Raw genomic sequence first — 19,821 nt, 5'->3', positions numbered from 1 at the left:
GAGCATGAACGGGGGAGGGGCAGAGAGAGAGGGAGACACAGAATCGGAAACAGGCTCCAGGCTCTGAGCCATCAGCCCAGAGCCCGACGCGGGGCTCGAACTCACGGACCGCGAGATCGTGACCTGGCTGAAGTCGGACGCTTAACCGACTGCACCACCCAGGCGCCCCTACAACGTGAGTTTTTAACAAACCAACATTTACTTTATTATTGCTTATGGTTTCTTACAATAACTTTAGCTCTTTGATACTGATTGACCATTCAAGTTATAAAAATTGTTTTGCATATCACTTGGCTTCTCTGCCCCACATTTTAATCTATAAAACAGGAACACCTCAGGAGGTAGTTGTTAAAATTAAATAAGGTAGGAGGGTGCCTGGGTGGCTCAGTCAGTTAAGCGTCTGACTTTGGCTCAGGTCACGATCTTGTAGTTCGTGGGTTTGACCCTGTGTTAGGCTTGGTGCTGACAGCTCAGAGCCTGAAGCCTGTTTTGGATTCTGTGTCTCCCTCTTTCTCTACCCCTCTCCCCCCTTCATGCTCTGTCTCTCAAAAATGAATAAATGTTAAAAATTTTTGAAAAAAAAGATTAAATGAGATAGGAAATAACCTAATGTCCACTGATGGGATAAACAAAATGTGATATACCCATACTGTTGCAGACTATGACTCTGGAGTTCTCTCTTGTCCAGCAAGAGAGTGGACACAGAATTGAATACGAGAGAGGCTAATGTCCAGAAGGAGACAAGAGCCCTGAACACATGTTTCATCTCGTATTTATTGAGCTCTCAAGATCTTACACATGTGTTGTACATGAGGAAATAATCAGATAGTAATCAATAACTTGTGTGTGGGGGTGCCTGGGTGGCTCAGCCAGTTGAGCGTCTGACTTCGGCTCAGGTCATGATCTCACGGCTTGTGAGTTCAATCCCACGTCGGGCTCTGTGCTGACAGCTCGGAGTCTGGAGCCTGCTTCAGATTCTGTCTCTCTCTCTCTCTCTCTCTCTCTGCCCCTCCCCTACTCATGCTCTGTCTCTCACTCTCAAAAATAAATAAACGTTTAAAAAAAATAACTTGTGTGTGTAAGAAGCAAAGGGTCTGCCTGGGGAGGGGGGGACAAGTGGTGTTTGTGATCAAAACAAATCTGGTATATTGGTACCAGATGGAAAGTAGTTTCCTGCAGGTGATATAACAAGTTACTTGTGATCCCATTATAATACCTTGCTAACTAACCTTGGGCGCTTTCACCCAGTGGTGGCAGCTTTCTGACCTAAGCTTTCTTAACCCATTTACGTAAGTATAAGGAATTCTTGAACCTATTTCCCCACACCATACGACAGAATAGTGCTCAGCCACATAAAGGAATAAAGTACCAGTTTATGCTACAGTATGGATGAAACTTGGAAACATTACACTAAATGTAAAAAGCCAGACCCAAAAGGCCACATACTGTGACTTCATTTATACAGCATGTCAAGAATAGGCAAATCTATAGAAACAGAAAGTAGATTAGTGGTTGCCAGGGGTTGAGGAGAAGGCAGAATGGGGAGTGAGTAAGTAAGTTTACTAGGCACAAGATTTCCTTTTGGGGTGATGAAAATGTTCTGGAACTAATCTGATGATTGCATAACATTGTGGCTGTATGAAATGTCACTGAATTATATACTTTAAAATGGTTAGAGTGGAGGGAGCCTGGCTGGCTCAAGCGGTACAGTGTGAAACTCTTGATCTCGGGGTTATGAGTTCGAGCCCCACGTTGGGCACAGAAATTACTTAAGGGCGCCTGGGTGGCTCAGTGGGTTAAGCGTCCGACTTCGACTCGGGTCACGATCTCACAGTCCGTGAGTTCGAGCTCCGCGTCGGGCTCTGGGCTGATGGCTCAGAGCCTGGAGCCTGCTTCCGATTCTGTGTCTCCCTCTCTCTCTGCCCCTCCCCTGTTCATGCTGAGTCTCTCTCTGTCTCAAAAATAAATAAACGTTAAAAAAAAAAAAAGAAAAAAAAAAAAAAGAAAACACTAAACTTTCCATTCCTGAAGGGCCATTTAAATTATGATGGAATAGATTTTGTCTCCAAGCCCCCCAAATGAGAATTGCCTAGCTGATTCCAGGCAGATTCTAGAACTGCGAGATAATAAAATTGTTGTACCCTTAGAAGTTACTGCATTTTGGAGTGGTTTATTACACTGCAATAAATTACCAGAACATTACTAATTGATATATATACCAGAATTTGACATTGCCCAAAAATAACTTTAAAAAAAATGACATGACAGGGGTCACCTGAGTGGTTTAGTTGGAAGAGTATGTGACTCTCAATCTCGGGGTTGTGAGTTCGAGCCCTGTGTTGGGTATAGAGATTACTTAAACATAAAATCTTTAAAAAATAGTAATAATAAAATAAAATAAAATAAATAAGTAAAATAAAAAAATGGCATGAGATAGGAGCCCAGGATGCTGCCTGGTTATCTAGCCCCCATTTTTTTTTTAAGCTCCCAAGCTGGGAAATAAAACAGGAAGGGAGAGCTGGATTGTCACCTTACCTCTGCCACTTCCTAGCTACGAGTTACTTAAGTTCTCTGAGTTTCTGTTTCCCTGTCTGCAAAATAAAGATGGCAGTAACTTCTTAGGGAGCAGGTATGGGAATGCATTGACAAAACAGATGTAAAGTGTCTGGTCCATAATGGGTGTCCAGCTTTTTAAAAATTATTATTTCAGGGCTTGCAATTTTTTATTCATTTTTTTAAAGTTTTTGGTTGTTTTTTTTTTTAGAAATGTTTATTTGTTTTTGAGAGAGAGAGAGAGAGGTAGAGAGCAAGCAGGGGAGGGGCAGAGAGAGAGGGAGACAGAATCCCATGCCATTGGCACAGAGTCCGGATGTGGGGCTTGAACTCACAAACCATGAGATGATGATCTGAGACGAAACCAAGAGACGGACACTTAACTGACTGAGCCACCCAAGCGACCCTTATTACATTTTAAAAATAGTTTTCTTTTGTAGTAAGAATGCTGAATGTAAGATCTGTTCTCTTAGCAAAATTTTGAGTATGCAATACAGTATTAACTAGAGCCCCTAGAACTTATTTATCTTTCATAATTGAAACTCTGTACCTTTTTTTTTTTTTTAATTTTTTTTTTCAACGTTTATTTATTTTTGGGACAGAGAGAGACAGAACATGAACAGGGGAGGGGCAGAGAGAGAGGGAGACACAGAATCGGAAACAGGCTCCAGGCTCTGAGCCATCAGCCCAGAGCCCGACGCGGGGCTCGAACTCACGGACCGCGAGATCGTGACCTGGCTGAAGTCGGACGCTTAACCGACTGCGCCACCCAGGCGCCCCGAAACTCTGTACCTTTTGACCACCATTTCCCTATTTCCGCTTCTTCCCAGACCCTGCGAACCACTATCTAAGTTTGACCATTTTATCATTTTTCTTAAATATGGAAGGCTTCACGAATTTGCACGTCATCCTTGTGCGGGCACCATGCTGATCCTCTCTGTATCGTTCCGATTTTAGTATTTGTGCTGATGAAGCGAGCATAAGTTTGACGATCTTAGATTCCTCATATAGTGGGATCAATCATGCAGTGCCTGTCCTTTTGTGACTGGTTTTATTTCACTTAGTGTAATGCCTCGAGGTTCATCCATGTTGTCACAAATGGAAGGATTTCTTTCTTTTTTAAGGCTGAGCAATATTCTGTTCCATATACCACATTCTTTTTTTTTTTTAAGTAGGGCCTATGCCCAACGTGGGGCTTGAACTCACAACCCCAAGATCAAAGTCACATGCTCTAGCAACTGAGCCAGCCAGGTGCTCTCATACTGCATTTCTTTATTCATTTATCCATTGATACACATTTAAGTGTTTTCATATTTTTTGCTACGGTAATAATGCCACAGTAAACATAAAAGTACAGATAAGTCTTTAAGATCCTGATTTCAATTTCTTTGGATAAATACTCAGAAGTGGGATTCCTAGATCATATGGGATTTCTATGTTTAATTTTTTGAGGAACATCCATACTATTTTCCACAGTAGCTACACCTACTTGCATTCCCACCAACAGTGCACGAGGTTTTCTCTACATCCTCACCAACACTTGTTATCTTGTGTCCCAGCCATTCTGGCAGATGTGAAGTGATACCTAATTGCAGCTTTGATTTGCATTTCTCTGATGATCAGTGATGGTGAATACCTTTTCATGTACTTGTTGGCCATTTAGTTGTTTGTTTGTTTTAATGTTTTTATTTCTTTTTTGAGAGAGAGACAGACAGAGAGAGAGATAGAGAGAGACAGAGTACAAGTGGGGGAGGGGCAGAGGGAGAGGGAGACAAAATCCGAAGTAGGATCCAGGCTCTGAGCCATCAGCACGGAGCCCCATGAGGGGCTCAAACACACGAACCGTGGGATCATGACCTGGGCCGAAGTCTTAACCAACCGAGCCACCCACGCATCCCACCTGTTGGCCATATGTATGTTTTCTTTGGTAAATGTTTTTAAACTTAGAGGAAATGAAACCTATTGAAAGACTATTCTAGAACCTCAAGACCAGTCCTCTTAGTGCTTAAATGTGCCCCTCACGGTCAACTCACACTCCATGGAAGCCTCAGCTCCAGTGGGCATGTGAGTTCTTCAAGAACAGAGAAAGGAGCCATACTGCATCTTGGCAGCTAACCATTACATGTACAGTCTAGTGTTGATGGGCTTTACCTGTGGTATTAAAAGGTCCCTGTAGGGTCTGCACAAGAGCTTGGACTTCAGGCACATTCTCCGGCAAGGCTTGTCCAGTGAAGAGGGGGTTGATTTTGGCAGCTTTATGACCATGTTCACAGTATACGGTCACCAATCTGGCAAGGCCATGATCAACTAATTCAAGGGGAAAATAAAACCATACAAACAATTTAGAAAATGCCCACAAACTAAAAAAAAATCAGTTTTTCAAAGAAGCCTTTGTGGCCTTAGACACTTTTAATGCATTCCTTCTACCTACCACATCTCAGGTTTATAGACTATCAGAATCTAGGAAAACACACTTACTTTCTTTTAATGTTTATTTTTGAGAGAGAGAGAGAGAGCACGAGTTGGGGAGGGGCAGAGAGAGAGAGAGAGGGAGACACAGAATCCAAAGCAGGCTGCCAGCTCTAAGCTGTCAGCACAGAGCCCGATATGGGGCTTGAACCCACAAACCACGAGATCATGACTTGAGCCGAAGTTGGACGCTCAGCCGACTGAGCCACCCACGCGCCCTCAGGAAAACACACCTATTTCTTTAAATTTATCTCATTGCTAAAGTCAGTGAAGGAAAAAAAAAAAAAAGGAGATAGAACTATGGGTGCACATTTGTAAAAATAACTATGCCTGTAGAGAAATAGCACTGAAAAGAACTGTTAAAATGCTGAGATTCTGGATAATTAGAGTCCTCTTAATTATTATTTGAGATTTTTAAATATTTTATTTAAAAAATAGACATAGGTAGAACTACAAAATCAAAGTTACATCTCCTTCCCTATTGCTTAAAGACCCAATGTACAGAGTTATTTCATAGACTCATGAAATTTATACTAGAGAAAGATCTTTTTTTTTTTCTTAATGTTTTTTATTTATTTTTGAGACAGAGAGAGACAGAGCATGAGCAGGGAAGGGGCAGAGAGAGAGGGAGACACAGAATCCGAAGCAGGCTCCAGGGTCTGAGCCATCAGCACAGAGCCCGATGCGGGGCTGGAACTCACAGACCGTGAGATCATGACCTGAGCCGAAGTCGGATGCTCAACCGACTGAGCCACCCAGGTGCCCCTAGAAAAAGATCTTAAAAATGATCTTGTCACAGGGCACCTGGGTGGCCCCGTCGGTTATCATGATCTCATGGTTCGTGGATTTGAGCCCGGAGTTCGGCTCTGCACTGACAGTGTGGCGTCTGCCTGGGATTCTCTCTCTCTCCCTCTCCCTCTGCCCTTCCCCTGCTCGCACACTCACGCTCATGTTCGCTCTCTCTCTCAAAATCAATAAGTAAACTTAAAAAAAATTTTTTAATGATCTTGTCACTCACATAATGCAAAGCAAAACAAAACAAAACAGGAAACAAACCCTTTATAAAGCTCTAAATGAGTGGTTCCTCAGTCTCTGCTTGGAGGAGTTGCATTATCTTTTAGTGAACCCAATATGATGATTCTATTTTGAGCCCAAACTGCTTTTCTTCCCTCTTCCATATGAAAGTTATTCCAAAATTTGAAGAAAAAAAAAAATCCTTCATGCCCACACTCCGCTAACCTTCAGTTCATCAAGGCAGCCTTACAAATAGCACAAATCCCCGACGATGAGCAGATCCACCATTTCTGAACATTTTCTGAACATTTTTTCACCGTATGTGTTTATTCTTAGAACCCAGAGAAAAGTTTAGCATATTTTGAAACATTTAATGACCATTTTATGAACATTTATTGCCATGCAGTGAGCTACATAGGTGCTTTGTATTCAGAGTACGGCCAAGTATGTGTCTTGTCACAGACTGACAGGAAAGAACAGAGAGGTACCGAATACATAAAGGATGTGTTGGCACTGATGCAACAGTTAGGACGATCCATGCTATGTCTAATAAATTGGTAAGCTAATCAAACAATCCCAGTAAATGAATCGATTCCAGTCTGGAGATAAGTCATATAAATTGCCATAGGGTTCTATTCTGAATCTTACTGAAGTTCTCAATTGCTGTGTTATAAAGTAGGAAACCTTCACATTTGTGGCTAAAATCCAGAAAGACCACGTCTAAAGCATTGTCCCCACCAGTCACTTCTTAAAAACATATTCCTCCTCCCCACCAGAAGACAACAAAACAGAAAAAAAAAACAAACAAAAAACCCCACATTCTTCCCTGGGCTCTGCGGCATCACCAAATCCTGGCTTTTCTCCTAACTCACTGGCTACACAACCTCAGTCATTTTGGGGAGGGAGCTCCTCTTCTTTGTCCACCTCTAAAATATTAGTGGTATCTGCCCGCAGCCTTTTTCTCAAGCTGTTTTCTCTCTGGGTGATCTCCTGCACCTTCCACAGCTTCCAGGAACATGTACAAAACTACATCTCTAGTGGGGCAAGTCTTTTTTTTGTTTTTTTTTTTTTTAATTTTTTTTTTCAACGTTTATTTATTTTTGGGACAGAGAGAGACAGAGCATGAACAGGGGAGGGGCAGAGAGAGAGGGAGACACAGAATCGGAAACAAGGCTCCAGGCTCTGAGCGGTCAGCACAGAGCCCGATGCGGGCTTGAACTCACGGACCGCGAGATCGTGACCTGGCTGAAGTTGGACGCTTAACCGACTGCGCCACCCAGGCGCCCCGGGGCAAGTCTAATAGTAGATATGCACGGTTACCATCACCATCCTCAAATTAGCAGCCCTATTGAAAACATTCTCTTAGTGAACCCACATCAACTCAGAGATTATTGCTCCAATTTCTAACTGTTCCCCAGGCTTCTCATGCCATTCTAAGAGCAATGGCATGGGAGTTGGCACAAAGGCAGGCTGCTCGTTCCCAGGGACATGTGGAAGCTACTATTCTGGCAGAGCCAGAGAGAGAGAGGTCCACACCCCTCCACACCTCTGGGCACATCCCACATCCAGCCTGGCAATCTATTTTCTCTCAGACCCTCTTCCTGCCTTTGCTCTGGTTTCTTTTTTCCAGACCCAATCCCATATTCCTTCCCTCTCTGCCTCCCAGATCCTTCCACTGTGACCTCTGGGATTCTGCTCCATGATTAATCAACATCTCTGCATTCTTACCCTCCTCCATAAACATTCCTTATACCCCTATCCTAACTGGAACCTGCTTTCTCCCAGAGGACAACGGGAGGTGAAGCTGCTCATCACCACAGTGACCCCTCAAGTACTGAAGGTGGAATTTCATTCCTCAGGGACATCCTCCCTCCCCCCACATTAGTCCTCTAACTCTGAAAATCTCCAGCCCCCAGGGGGACAAGCCCTAGGGTTATCAAATATCCATCTAATATCAGTAGCCATTGCAAAACAATGTTGTAGGAGAAGCTTCACGGAAAAGTGTCAGTGTATATAGATGAAAAAACAACTATAAACAGTATAAATAGTATGAGCCTGCTCTTTGTTACAATGTATATATGTATAGTAGGTAATGTATATTTCATTACCTAGTCTATATAGCATAATATGAGTATCTATATACTTTATATATGTGAATGTGTGTACATATATCCCATATACATAAAGGAAATGGACCAAAAATTTAGTGATTATCCTGTACAAAATTCCTCGTTTTTCTTTCGCTTATTTGCTAAGTTTTCAATGGCAAACATGTATAGCACAGCTCTTCAAATGTTATCCTGACTTGCTGCCTACTGCACTCGTAGGGCACTCCAGTGTACCTGTCCTCACCAGTGGGATTTATGCTTGTAAAAATCAGTTATATTTGTTCCTAAGGCTGGTGCTGCGGGAGAAAGAAAACATGGGGGGAGAAATCATAAAAATCTAGAGAGATGCTGCATTCAGATTGCTTCCTTAGTGCTCTTAATTTTAAAGATTTGCAAAAACAAATCCAAGAAGAAATACATTTGTCAAAATACATGAAGCATCTCTCATTTCTTTATCATACTCCTTGCTTTAAAGAACTTTTTTTTTTTTTTTTTTTTAATTAACTGACTACATTCTAGTTTCAAATCCATCAGGGGTGCCTGGGTGGCTCAGTTGGTTAAGTGTCTGACTTTGGGTCAGATCATGATCTCGTGGTTCATGAGTTTGAGCCCTGCATGAGTTTGAGCCCTGAATCAGGCTCTGTGCTGACAGCTCAGAGCCTGGAGCCTGCTTCGGATTCTGTGTCTCCCTCTCTCTCAGCCCCTCCCCTGCTTGCACACACACTCTCTCTCTTTCTCTCTCAAAAATAAATAAATACTAAAAAAATCCACCAGATATGATTGCTTCATCTATATTTTGTAGCAAACAGTGATATTATAAGATTTCAAAGGATGAGAACACATCGAATACATATATTGTTCATAAAAAGAATTTCATATCACTGTATAAATAAGTCAAAGGATTACTGTAAAAGAAAAATGAATATCTTCATGCTAGGTATACTACCAACCAAATAACTTGATACTCAGGATATCTATAGAAGTTCAGAAGAATTTAATTTGATGTTTAAATCCCTAAGAAGCCAGAGAGAATAGGGAAAACAACAACACATATACACACTCCTTTACAAAACAAAATGGAAAATATTGAAGGCATGCTTCTGGCTCAAGAGACTGGCACATAGCAAATGCTCAAGAAACATTTGTCATTAACTGAATGAAGTCCTGAGATTCAGCATATTGTAAGACAGTCACAGAATCCTTGTGATGCAAGTTTTCCAGAGCCAGAGCCCTCAAACATGCAGTACAAGAGCTGCAGTGAATACATCTTCCACCTCACTTTGAGCTCTTTTTTTTTTTTTTTTTTCCTTTTTAGAGAGAGAGACAGAGAGACAGAGAGAACACACGAGCTGGGGAGGGGCAGAGAGAGGGAGACAGAATCTTAAGCAGGCTCCATGCCCAGCACATAGTCCCACGCGGGGCTCAATCCCATGACCATGAGATCATGATCTGAGCCAAAATTAAGGGTTGGATGCTTAACCAACTGAGCCATCCAGATGCCCCTGAGCCCCTCTTTCCCAAGAACTGCGCTCTCCCATTTCAGGGAGTGGGTTCCTAAGACCACGTCTACCTCATTCCATTCTGCCTCCCTCCCAATTAATGGATTCCAAAGACACCTGAGTCGAGGTGGGTCCGATTCACTCTTTCCAGAATTTATGACTTGGGATAGGGAGACACAGGTGGTCCACTATGCCTCATGTGCAAACAACATGGTTAACGCTGAGCACCTGCTTTCCTTCTGGGAGTCTGGAATTTTGGCACAGGCAGAGGGTGTTTACATGGACGTCTGCCAATAAAAACCTCGGGTGACGAATCTCAAATGGACCCCCCTGGGTGACGCGGCACATATATTGCTGTATTTATGTTGCATGAACAGGAGTGTTTCTGTATCACCCCTCACGGGAGAGAGAGCACAAGGACTCCTGCACAACGGTGCCTGTGCTGTTTTCCGTGACAGTGCAGCTGTGTATCCTTATTACATCACTGTGATGAATCTGAGCCATGAGTACAGCTATAAGCCGAGCGCCATGAGGCTTTCTGGCGGATCTCTAAATGGAGGGGTGGTCTCGAGGACTCCTGACACGCATTATGGGTAGCACAGGAGCTGAGTACATTAACAGCTGTGCCCTGTGGGCCCACACACAGCTTCTGCCAATATTCCCAGAGTTAGTGCTGGTTTTCTCCCCCGCTGAGGCTTGGTTGCTGCACACATCCTTCAGCTCCGGGAGATATCCTTGTATCTTTTCAAATAAAGTCCCCACTTCCCCTTAGGTGGCCACAGTTGGTTTCTGTTGCTTGTGATCAAAAGAACCTTTGCCGATATGGGGGTAAAAAAAAAAAATTATGGTAAGGATATCTACATCAATTACTTTATTCTCTCTGTAAGCAAGCACAGTTGGGGCACTGAAGAGTGTTTTATTTTCAGGAAAAAAGGGTTCGCATTAACCAGCATGAAGTACACTGACACATAAACTAAACTTAGTACTTAATCTAAAAATCAATACAGCTCTTTTTCCTCATCTGGTCATAAACAGCCTCCCCCCAAAAATATCTAGATCATATCTATGGGTTTCTTACATTCAAGGCAACATATGCTTATAGCAAGTGGGAATGTTGGATATCTACAAAATGACTGAAGATTCCAAGAAAGAGAATTTCGTAACTGGAGTCTCTTCAAACCCCATTAAAATGTGATGGCCGCCCTCACCCCCCACCTCCCACCCAGTTTCAGCTTAGGAACTTTGGAAATAACCACATTAAAACAAAGACTTCAGGGGCACCTGGGTGGCTCCATTGGTTAAGCATCAGACTCTTGGTTTCAGCTCAGGTCATGATCTCACAGGTTCATGGGATAGAGCCCTGCATTGAGCTCTGGAGCTGAGTGTAGAATGTTTGGGATTCTCTCTCTCCTTCTCTCCCTCCCCCTTTCCCCTTCTTCCGAGCTCTCTCTGCCTCTCTCAAAATAAATAAACATTTAAAAAACAAAGAAATTAAGGCAAGACTTTGTACCAGACTATTATATTCTGTACAACAAATTCAGATAAACCTAGGCTGTGCAACTGAGTTTATTTTATATCATATCTTATCTTTCCACCTCAAATACAGTATCTTTATAAAATAAATTTATTTCAGGGTGCCTGGGTGGCTCAGTCAGTTAAGCGTGTGACTCTTGATTTTGGCTCAGGCCATGGTCTCAGGGCTTGTGGGATTAAGCCCTGCATCCGGCTCTGAGCTGACAGCGCAGAGCCTGCTTGGGATTCTCTCTCTCCCTCTTTCTGCCCCTCCCCCACTTGTGCACACACGCGTGCTCTTTCTCTCTTTCAAAATAAATAAGCATTTAAAAAATAAAATAAAATAAAATAAAATAAAATAAAATAAAATAAAATAAAATAAAACAAAATAAAATTTATTTCATTCCTAAAAAAAAAAAAAAAACAAAAACCTTGTTCTGGTCCTTTCTGGGTTTTTTCCTAATCCTTTCTTAAATCACTGCCAAGGTAGATAAGTAAGGATCACAGATTGATAGTGAATGATAGCAAGTACTAACTTTTGCTCAGTGTTTCACACATGTCATCTTACCCAACTCTTGCAACAACTCTGAAATAGGTCTCCTCATCTGCAGAAGAGTAAACTGAGGCGCAAAGAGGTTAAGTGACCTGCAAAATGTGACAGAGGTAGTAAAGAAGCTACCTTCAAGCATATTTGACTTCAGTCCAATGTTTTATCCATTATATTATAACAAAAATTGAAAAGGGAAGTCCAGAGCCTACAGCAAAAAGGATGAGAGAACTGGAAATCAGTGAGACATTTGAAAAAAAAAAAAGTACAAGGGCTAATGTCATTAGCCTTTTCTGGTCTGCATTGTACCCCAGAATTATCTAGATTTTCTAAAATCTCTAATGCATTAAGATTTTCTTCAACTGCTTTTCTCATGAGTCCAGTAAAGGCTCCTATTATTTCTAATTTGCAACATACCCGCAACCTCACTTCAACTACTAAAGCTCAGTGCCAGGGTCAGTAACGGCTAAATGCTGCTTGAAATCCTATGGCGCCCATCTCCTGCTGGCCCCTAAGTTCTGCCATGTTTTTGTAATCTGAATCCTCCATAATGACATTGATACTCCTGAATCGGCACTCCTTCATTTTCAATTGGGATTGTTGATGAATAAACTGAAGTTTACCCGAATTGAGGTTTACAGAGGTTAAAGTACAAGCTGTTACTAATAGCCAGCAACAAAGAACACTCACCACAGGTCAAATTTTAACTAGTGAAACCACTGTCATTTAAGAGGTTACTAGAAGCAAATTCAATATCTCTTTAAAGCCTTAATGTAATGGATGTCTTAGTGAATGATGTAGTCGCCCCATGCAGGCATTGATTTTCAGCCAAGATAAATATTTGTAAAAAGAAGGCTGATGAAGGAAAGGCAAAGAGGAGGAGGGAGGCACCATAACTTGGATCGTATCCCATCTCACTATGTCACCCTGGATGTGGGAGGATGCCATGTGTCCATTTTCAGGACGGATTGTCCTTTGATTGACTTTGCCAATCCCAAAGAGTTGTGGACATGATCCACCAACCAACCCAATCATTTCTCTCAACCAAGATGGTACCTCTTAGGACAACTGGCAGGCGTCATGAAAAAGGCTTGAGCCAGTCATGATCTCACGGTCCGTGGGTTCAAGCCCCATGCTGGGCTCTGTGCTGACAGCTCATAGCCTGGTGCCTGCTTCAGATTCTGTGTCTCCCTTTCTCCCTGCCCCTCCCCTACTCATGCTCGCTCTCTCTCTCTCTCTCAAAACTAAATAAACATTTAAAAAATTTTTTGAAAAAATAAAAAAAGGAAAAAGACTTGAGCCAATTAAACCATGTACTCCTAATTAACGGAACTGACCATAAGCACCCACTTAAATGGAATTTAAGGAAAAACCCAGCAAGTCTTCATTGTGTTCATGAGCAAAAAAGAAATTATTAGTTCTTCTAAAGCATAGTAATATAGTATATTACCCAATGTATACAGTGCTTCCTTTCTTGATAATTGGTGTTACGGTTATACACGCAAAATTCAAATGCGCTAAATGTCACAAATAAATTGCATATACAGAATTGTATTTCCATTTCTTAGTAGGAATAACTCACTTAATAAGTATTCAGTTAAATATAGAGCTGAGAGGAATGTAAGACAAGGAGCTTACCAAGCAGGATCTTACAGCATGAGAGGATGGTCTCTATATGAAACTGCACACAGTCATAAAAAGTTCAGTAGAGTCCAAGGGGTCTCTCGGACTGAGAGTTGAGGGAGATCAGATTAGGATAGCCTGGAGTTGTCTAGACAGATGTTACAGAGGAGATGGGAATGGAGATGAGCCATGGAGAATGGGTATGAAGTGGAAGGGCATACAGAATGAGTGGGGAGAGTCTTGGATAACGGCTGGAACATGGGGGAATTTATGTCAGAGAGAGGTAAGAAAGAAGGCAGAATGGGTCCATGAAACATGAAGGGCATTCAATATCAAGCTAACGAATCTGGGATTTTATTCTGAGAGGCAAAATAGAGCCTTTGGAGACTTGAGTTAAGAAAATAACTCAATGAGGGGCACCTGGGTGGCTCAGTTGGTTGAGCGTCCAACTTTGGCTCAGGTCATGATCTCACAGCTTGTGACTTCGAGCCCCGCATCGGGCTGTGTGCTGACAGAGCCTGGAGCCTGCTTCAGATTCTGTGTCTTCCTCTCTCTCTGCCCCTAACCCACTCGCATTCTGTCTCTGTCTCTCTCAAAAATAAATAAACATTAAAATAAATAAATAAATAAAAAAATAAATAAATAAACATTAAAAAAATTTTTTTTAAAAAGAAAATAACTCAATGAAACCAATGTTTTAGAGAAATTGTAGCAAGACACTAGGCTACAAATTTTCATAGCAGTGAGGCTAGCAGTTTTATCTTTTTGAAGTCATGGGAATTCAATGAAAGCTACAGGCCCTTTGCCTAAAAATAGACACACACAGTTGTGCAAAAGCCACAGACCCTCTAAAACTTTTCCTCAGGGATCCGTAGACTTGGCTAGGAGCACCTGGATTAATATTTCTTGCAGCAGCAGCAGCAGACCAGAATTAAAGGCCTACGCTAGGATCCCAACAGTGAAAACAGAAAGCAAGGCTTTAAGAAACACAGTGCTCAAGATTTGATATGAAGTATGAGGTGAAAAGTTGAAGGTGGGTTGTTTGCCCCACATTTTTACAACATGTCTGTAGCAGAGCCTACTACAACTCCTGAGATCCATTTTCTCTTCTCTTTCATGGTAATAATCAAATATACAGCCATGCAGAATAAAGATATATGTCCCAGCCTTCCAGGCAGCCAGTTGCCCATGTGACTAAGTTCTGATGAATAAGAAGGTAGTAGCCATGATCTGTGCAACTTTGGGGTCTTGCCCTTAAAGGGAGATGTGTCCTCTTTCCCTTCCCCCTTTCCTCTATCCTGCTGCACAGTGTGGATGCAGTGATGAGCCATCCTGGACCGGAGTAGACAGCAACACCCACAGGATGGTGAAGAAACAACATAGAAGGAGCTTGAACCCCTTCGGACCTTGCAGAGCAAAACTGTCATACCAGCTCAGACCTTTACTCGTCTCACTTAGGTCACTGTTCCTCCACGTGTCCAACACAGCCCCTGAACTTACCCTATCTATAGGGTATGGTCTCTATATGAAGTACCATTTGGTACTCGAGGTGGGTTGCTACCATAACAGCCTAAAATACATATGACCTTGGCTTAGCAGTCAGGCGGTAGATACCAAGAACCCAGATGTTTCAGACTAAAAAGCTAATGAGCACTGTGTTATGCTATCTGACAAAACGCGTGGTGAAACTGTCACCAGTGATGTCCTGCAAGGCAGACTGTATGTCCACGGAGCTGTCGCTCAGTCGGATGTGATCGTTGTTTCTTGTCACTTTCAGGAAAGCCCTGGGAGGAGATGAGGTCAAGCTAGAGCGAGCTAGTTGGCAAGAAGAGATGGAGGGAAATTCAGCTCTGCTAGAAGGCAGATCCTAGCAGGTTTGGACAACTAGAGGCAATTATAAAAAGTGGTTCTGAAGAAGCTGTCTTACCAAGAGGGAAAACAGACAAACCCTTCTTCAAGGACCTTCCAGTAAGCATTCCCCGTTAGGCAATGAGGGACACTGAGCCTCCAAGGTCCAATCAAGGTATTACCTTCCCACTCAAGTCTATTATTTTTTTTTTCAACGTTTATTTATTTTTGGGACAGAGAGAGACACAGCATGAATGGGGGAGGGGCAGAGAGAGAGGGAGACACAGAATCGGAAACAGGCTCCAGGCTCCGAGCCATCAGCCCAGAGCCCGACGCGGGGCTCGAACTCACGGACCGCAAGATCGTGACCTGGCTGAAGTTGGACGCTTAACCGACTGCGCCACCCAGGCGCCCCAAGTCTATTATTTTTGATGGTCTCAAGGTAAGCACCTCTAAGTTTAGGAAGCTGAGTGGGTGGAACACAGAAGCAGTAAATAAAAGACTGGAGTTTTCAGGCTTAAAAACGAGCTCTAGAGGAGATCTTTGTCTGGGGGCAATTTGGTCATAAAATGACCACAAGCAAAAAGACTGCAAGCCTATGAATTTCATGAGAAAACTGTACTGCCAAAGAAATCCCAACTTCGGCCATTAAAAATAAAAAAATAAGTAAAAACAACCGTGTCGTTGATAACCCCTTAAAGTAACTCTCAGGTTCCTAACCTTACCAAAATAAGGTAGGCTGTGGACGGTGAGCAGCCCCCAAGGAGGGCATACTCCCCAATGTCCACGGCAGAGATGGCCACAGAAGACAATGGATAAAGAAAGACCCATATGGCAAAGCCAGGGGAATGTTGTGAACTTGCTACATCGCCACAGAAAGGAGCTCTTATCATTCCTCTCCAGCAGGATTTGATAACTGGTTTGAATAGTGACTACTAGAGTTCCTCACTCCTTTCTTTTCCAGATGGGAGTTTTCTTCATATATGGAATGTGTCAGTAGGGGGTGCATGGCGGTTCATGAAATTCTAAAGCATGAGCAGACACAACCAGTCCTGACAGAGAGGACTGCACATTCTCGGGAGATAACAGACTTTGAACTGGACTCAAAAACTGAATAGAGGAGACAGAATCCGTTCTATAAAAGGGGGAAAAAAAAAAGAAAAAGCTTAGGTTATTTGAGTGGCCAAAGGTGGAATGTGGTGATTACTAATTATTTTTCAGTATTTTCTCCAGATAATTCTTAGCTGATACATGGCCAACCTGAATAAAAATTATGCTTTCCAATCTCCTTTGCAGATACATACTGACCAAGTCCTGACGGTGAGATGCTACCAGAAGTGACAGCAACTCTCCTTGCCCCCTTTCTCCCACCTAGGCTAGTAGGAGACAGTGATCTACAAAATAACTGGTACCTTCTGAAACAGAAGAAAAAACTGCTACAGATCTGCATGCATTGGTAATTTTGAAAAAGGTATAAAGTGGACCACTTGCCTTTCAGTTTTATGCACAGTAGTTAAAAAATAGGAAGAATTGTGGGAAGGGGGGATGGGCTAAATGGGTAAGGGGCATTAAGAAATATACTCCTGGGGTGCCTGGGTGGCTCAGTCGGTTGAGCGGCCGACTTCGGCTCAGGTCACGATCTCGTGGTCCGTGAGTTTGAGCCCCACGTCAGGCTCTGTGCTGACAGCTCGGAGCCTGGAGTCTGTTTCGGATTCTGTGTCTCCCTCTCTCTGACCCTCCCCTGTTCATGCTCTGTCTCTCTCTGTCTCAAAAATAAATAAATGTTAAAAAAAAATTAAAAAAAAAAAAAAAAGAAATATACTCCTGAAATCATTGTTGCACTATATACTGATTAACTTGGGTGTAAATTTAAAAAATAAATTAAATCAAATGGTAAAAAAAAAAAATTTTTTTTTAAATGGGAAGAATGAAGGGGCGCCTGGGTGGCTCAGTCAGTTGAGTGTCCAACTCTTGATTTCGGCTCAGGCCATGATCTCACAGTTCATGAGACTGATCCCTGGGTCAGGCTCTATGCTGACAGCTCAGAGCCTGCTTGAGATTTTCTCTGTCCCTCACTCTCTGCCTCTCTCCCTCCCTCTCTCTCATTCTCTCTCTCAAAATAAACAAATGAATTTAAAAAAAATAAGAATAAAAGATTGCCCTTAGCAACAGAATTTCTTTTCTTTTTTTTATGTTTTGATTTATTTTTGAGAGAGAGAGAGACAGCATGAGTGGGGTGGGAGGGTGGGACAGAGAGAGAGAGAGAGAGAGAGAGAGAGAGAGAGAAACAGAGAATACAAAGCAGGTTTCAGGCTCTGGGCTGTCAGCACAGAGGCTGATGTGGGGCTCAAACTCAAAGACTGTGAGATCATGACCTGAGCCAAAATCAGGTGCTTAACTGAGCCACCCAGGTGCCCCAGCAACAGAATTTCTTAAGCTAGATTCTGAAACTGTGCAACAATTATTTCCCAGCATTGATTTCACTCTTTCCTCCCAATACCACATGAGCACACCCTTGGCGTTCAGTCCTAACTCAATACTGAACTTTCAAAGTCACCAAGCACCTCACAGTATAGCAAAATCATTACTAGTCTGGATGGGCGGGGGGAGCGGGAAGAGTCAATTTGGTGATGAGGGAAGAGGGAAGGGATTACATATAAAATCAACCCCAGAGATATTTTTTCAAGCCACACCAGCCCAGAGCTCCCAAAATGATTTGGATACAGTCTTCCAGGTAAAAACCACTGGCCTAGGTTTTCCAAGGCAAGGCTTAGTTTTCAGCTGCCAGGCTGAAGAACCAAATAGAGGGGTCCCTGGGTCGCTAAGTCAGTTAAATGACCAACTCTTGGTTCAGGTTCAGGTCATGATCTCATGGTTTGTGGGTTTGAGCCCTGCGATGGGCTCCGTGCTGACAGCAGGGAGCCTGTTTGGGATATCTCTCTCCCTCTCTCTCTCTGACCCTCCCCAGCTTGCTCTCTGTCTCTCTCTCTTTATAAATAAATAAATAAGAATCAAATAGAGGCCCAATTGTGAGGGAAAACCTTAAACAAGATCACAATAATTATGCACTGAACACACACTAATATGATCCTAAACGAAGAAGAGATTGTCAAACATGTCCTACACTTGTGAGTTATGACTATAACAGTATTTGGCCATAGATGGCTATAGACTTTCTGCTAAAGAATCACCAGTGGTGCCTGATAAAAATCCATATTCTTGAAATCTATCTCAGACCACTGATTTAGAACCCTGGGGTGGGGGGAAGCTTGGGAAATGGTATTTTAAAAATCAATTCAAAATGATTTGAACACACACTTAACTTTGAGAATAACTAACATAGAAAATTCTTGACACTCGATTTGCAAAGTGAAATAAGATACCAATAGTCTTATCCCCAAGGATTAACAATCTATTTGGCCAAAATGAACCTAAAGGAACCCCACTGCATCTAAGAGAGAGAAATCAGGTTTACTATCAAAGTCACCTGAGGTCAAGAGCAAACTATTGAAATCCCAGTGTGTAATATAAGAGTCAAAGTTCAGGTACTTATATGATGAAGAGGATCTTCATTGTCAATCTAGTAACTGGATCAAAGATGCCAAATGATCTTCTTCTAATAATCAATCTGTATTCATCTGTTCTATGAAGATTAAATGCATCACAACTTTGCGGCACAAACCAAATACCCCAAATAGATTTTTTGTACATGAGCATACAAAGAGAGGTCTCAAAAACTAATATTCAGGTCTCCTAACCCATTAAAACCATCAGTGACATGGTTCTGAACTCAGCAAAGAATCTTAAACTCTGAAATTAAAGTAAGAGGCTAGTTAGGCCAAGGAGACAAATAATTATTACCATGCTGTGGTCCAACCACCAGCTAACTGCCCTCTTCACCCTAGCTGTACAGTCGTGATCCCCACACATTCTGCTCACAAGAGCCTTAGAGATGGCCCTGGAAATGTATCCTTGAGTAAGCTCAACGAGCTGGGAGATCTTAGAGCTCTTCTTTTCCCGCAGCTCCTCCTGCGCAAGAGCTAAGTTCCCACAAGTTTACATCCAAGGAACAGAAAAGACAAGACCTCACAAAACCAGTTTGAACACGAGCGATGGGAAGATCACCCACGCGTGGATCCAATGCCGAGACCCGACTTCACGTTTTCCCACCTACTAAGGCTGGACAGAGGGTGACCCTCACACTGACAACCTCCCCCTGCCCAACCTGCCTTCCTTGGCCCCCTCATCTCCCCTTACTCCCTACGGGCCTGAGCGCACAGTGCAGACCCCCAGAAGTCCAGCCTCTCCCACAACAGCATCCCACCTCAGGCCTGTCAGGGAAGTCCCCTGCTTCCCCAGCCCCTACGTGCACGGCACGGCCCTATCCCCGACCTGAGGGGCGCGCCAGGCCGCCCCGGGGCTCCCGGCTCTCGGGCTTCCTCGGCCGATAGCCATAGACACCCTTCTCTGTCTGGTAGCCGCGCCGGAATAGGAGCGGAGGGGCTCGGCAGAAGCTTCGTCTTGCTGCTGCCACAGTGGCCGTGGCCATGTCTCGCCTGGACTCGGGGCGGAAGACAAGGGGCAGCAGTCGCCTGGATACGAGGGGTCAATCCTGGGCTGCCTGGAACCGGAGCAGGGGGAGGAGCGG

The 19,821-nt window shown here is 43.1% G+C and overlaps 1 protein-coding gene and 1 non-coding gene across 5 annotated transcripts in view; both read right to left on the bottom strand.

The window, feature by feature from the left end:
- Positions 1–19,821, bottom strand: part of DHTKD1 (dehydrogenase E1 and transketolase domain containing 1) — a 52,370-nt gene extending 32,549 nt beyond the window's left edge. For 3 of the 4 annotated variants that reach the window (XM_045462940.1, XM_045462941.1, XM_045462942.1), the window contains exons 1-2: positions 19,566–19,821; positions 4,705–4,860 (exon numbers count right to left, since the gene is read on the bottom strand). In XM_045462940.1, coding sequence (XP_045318896.1) covers positions 4,705–4,860; positions 19,566–19,722 — 313 coding nt within the window. In that variant the 5' untranslated portion in view covers positions 19,723–19,821. Of the gene's footprint in view, positions 1–4,704; positions 4,861–18,660; positions 18,812–19,565 lie in introns of all 4 variants that reach the window. The other variant, XM_045462943.1, reaches the window with a different exon arrangement.
- On the bottom strand, positions 3,428–3,534 carry LOC123592278. The gene has a single exon (XR_006709676.1). It is a non-coding gene; the product is annotated as a U6 spliceosomal RNA (small nuclear RNA).

Source organism: Leopardus geoffroyi, chromosome B4, assembly GCF_018350155.1.
Source record: "Leopardus geoffroyi isolate Oge1 chromosome B4, O.geoffroyi_Oge1_pat1.0, whole genome shotgun sequence".
In the NCBI taxonomy this organism is placed as follows: domain Eukaryota; kingdom Metazoa; phylum Chordata; class Mammalia; order Carnivora; family Felidae; genus Leopardus; species Leopardus geoffroyi.
Note: the sequence above shows the minus strand (reverse complement) of the source record. Positions and strands in the feature narration are given on the sequence as shown.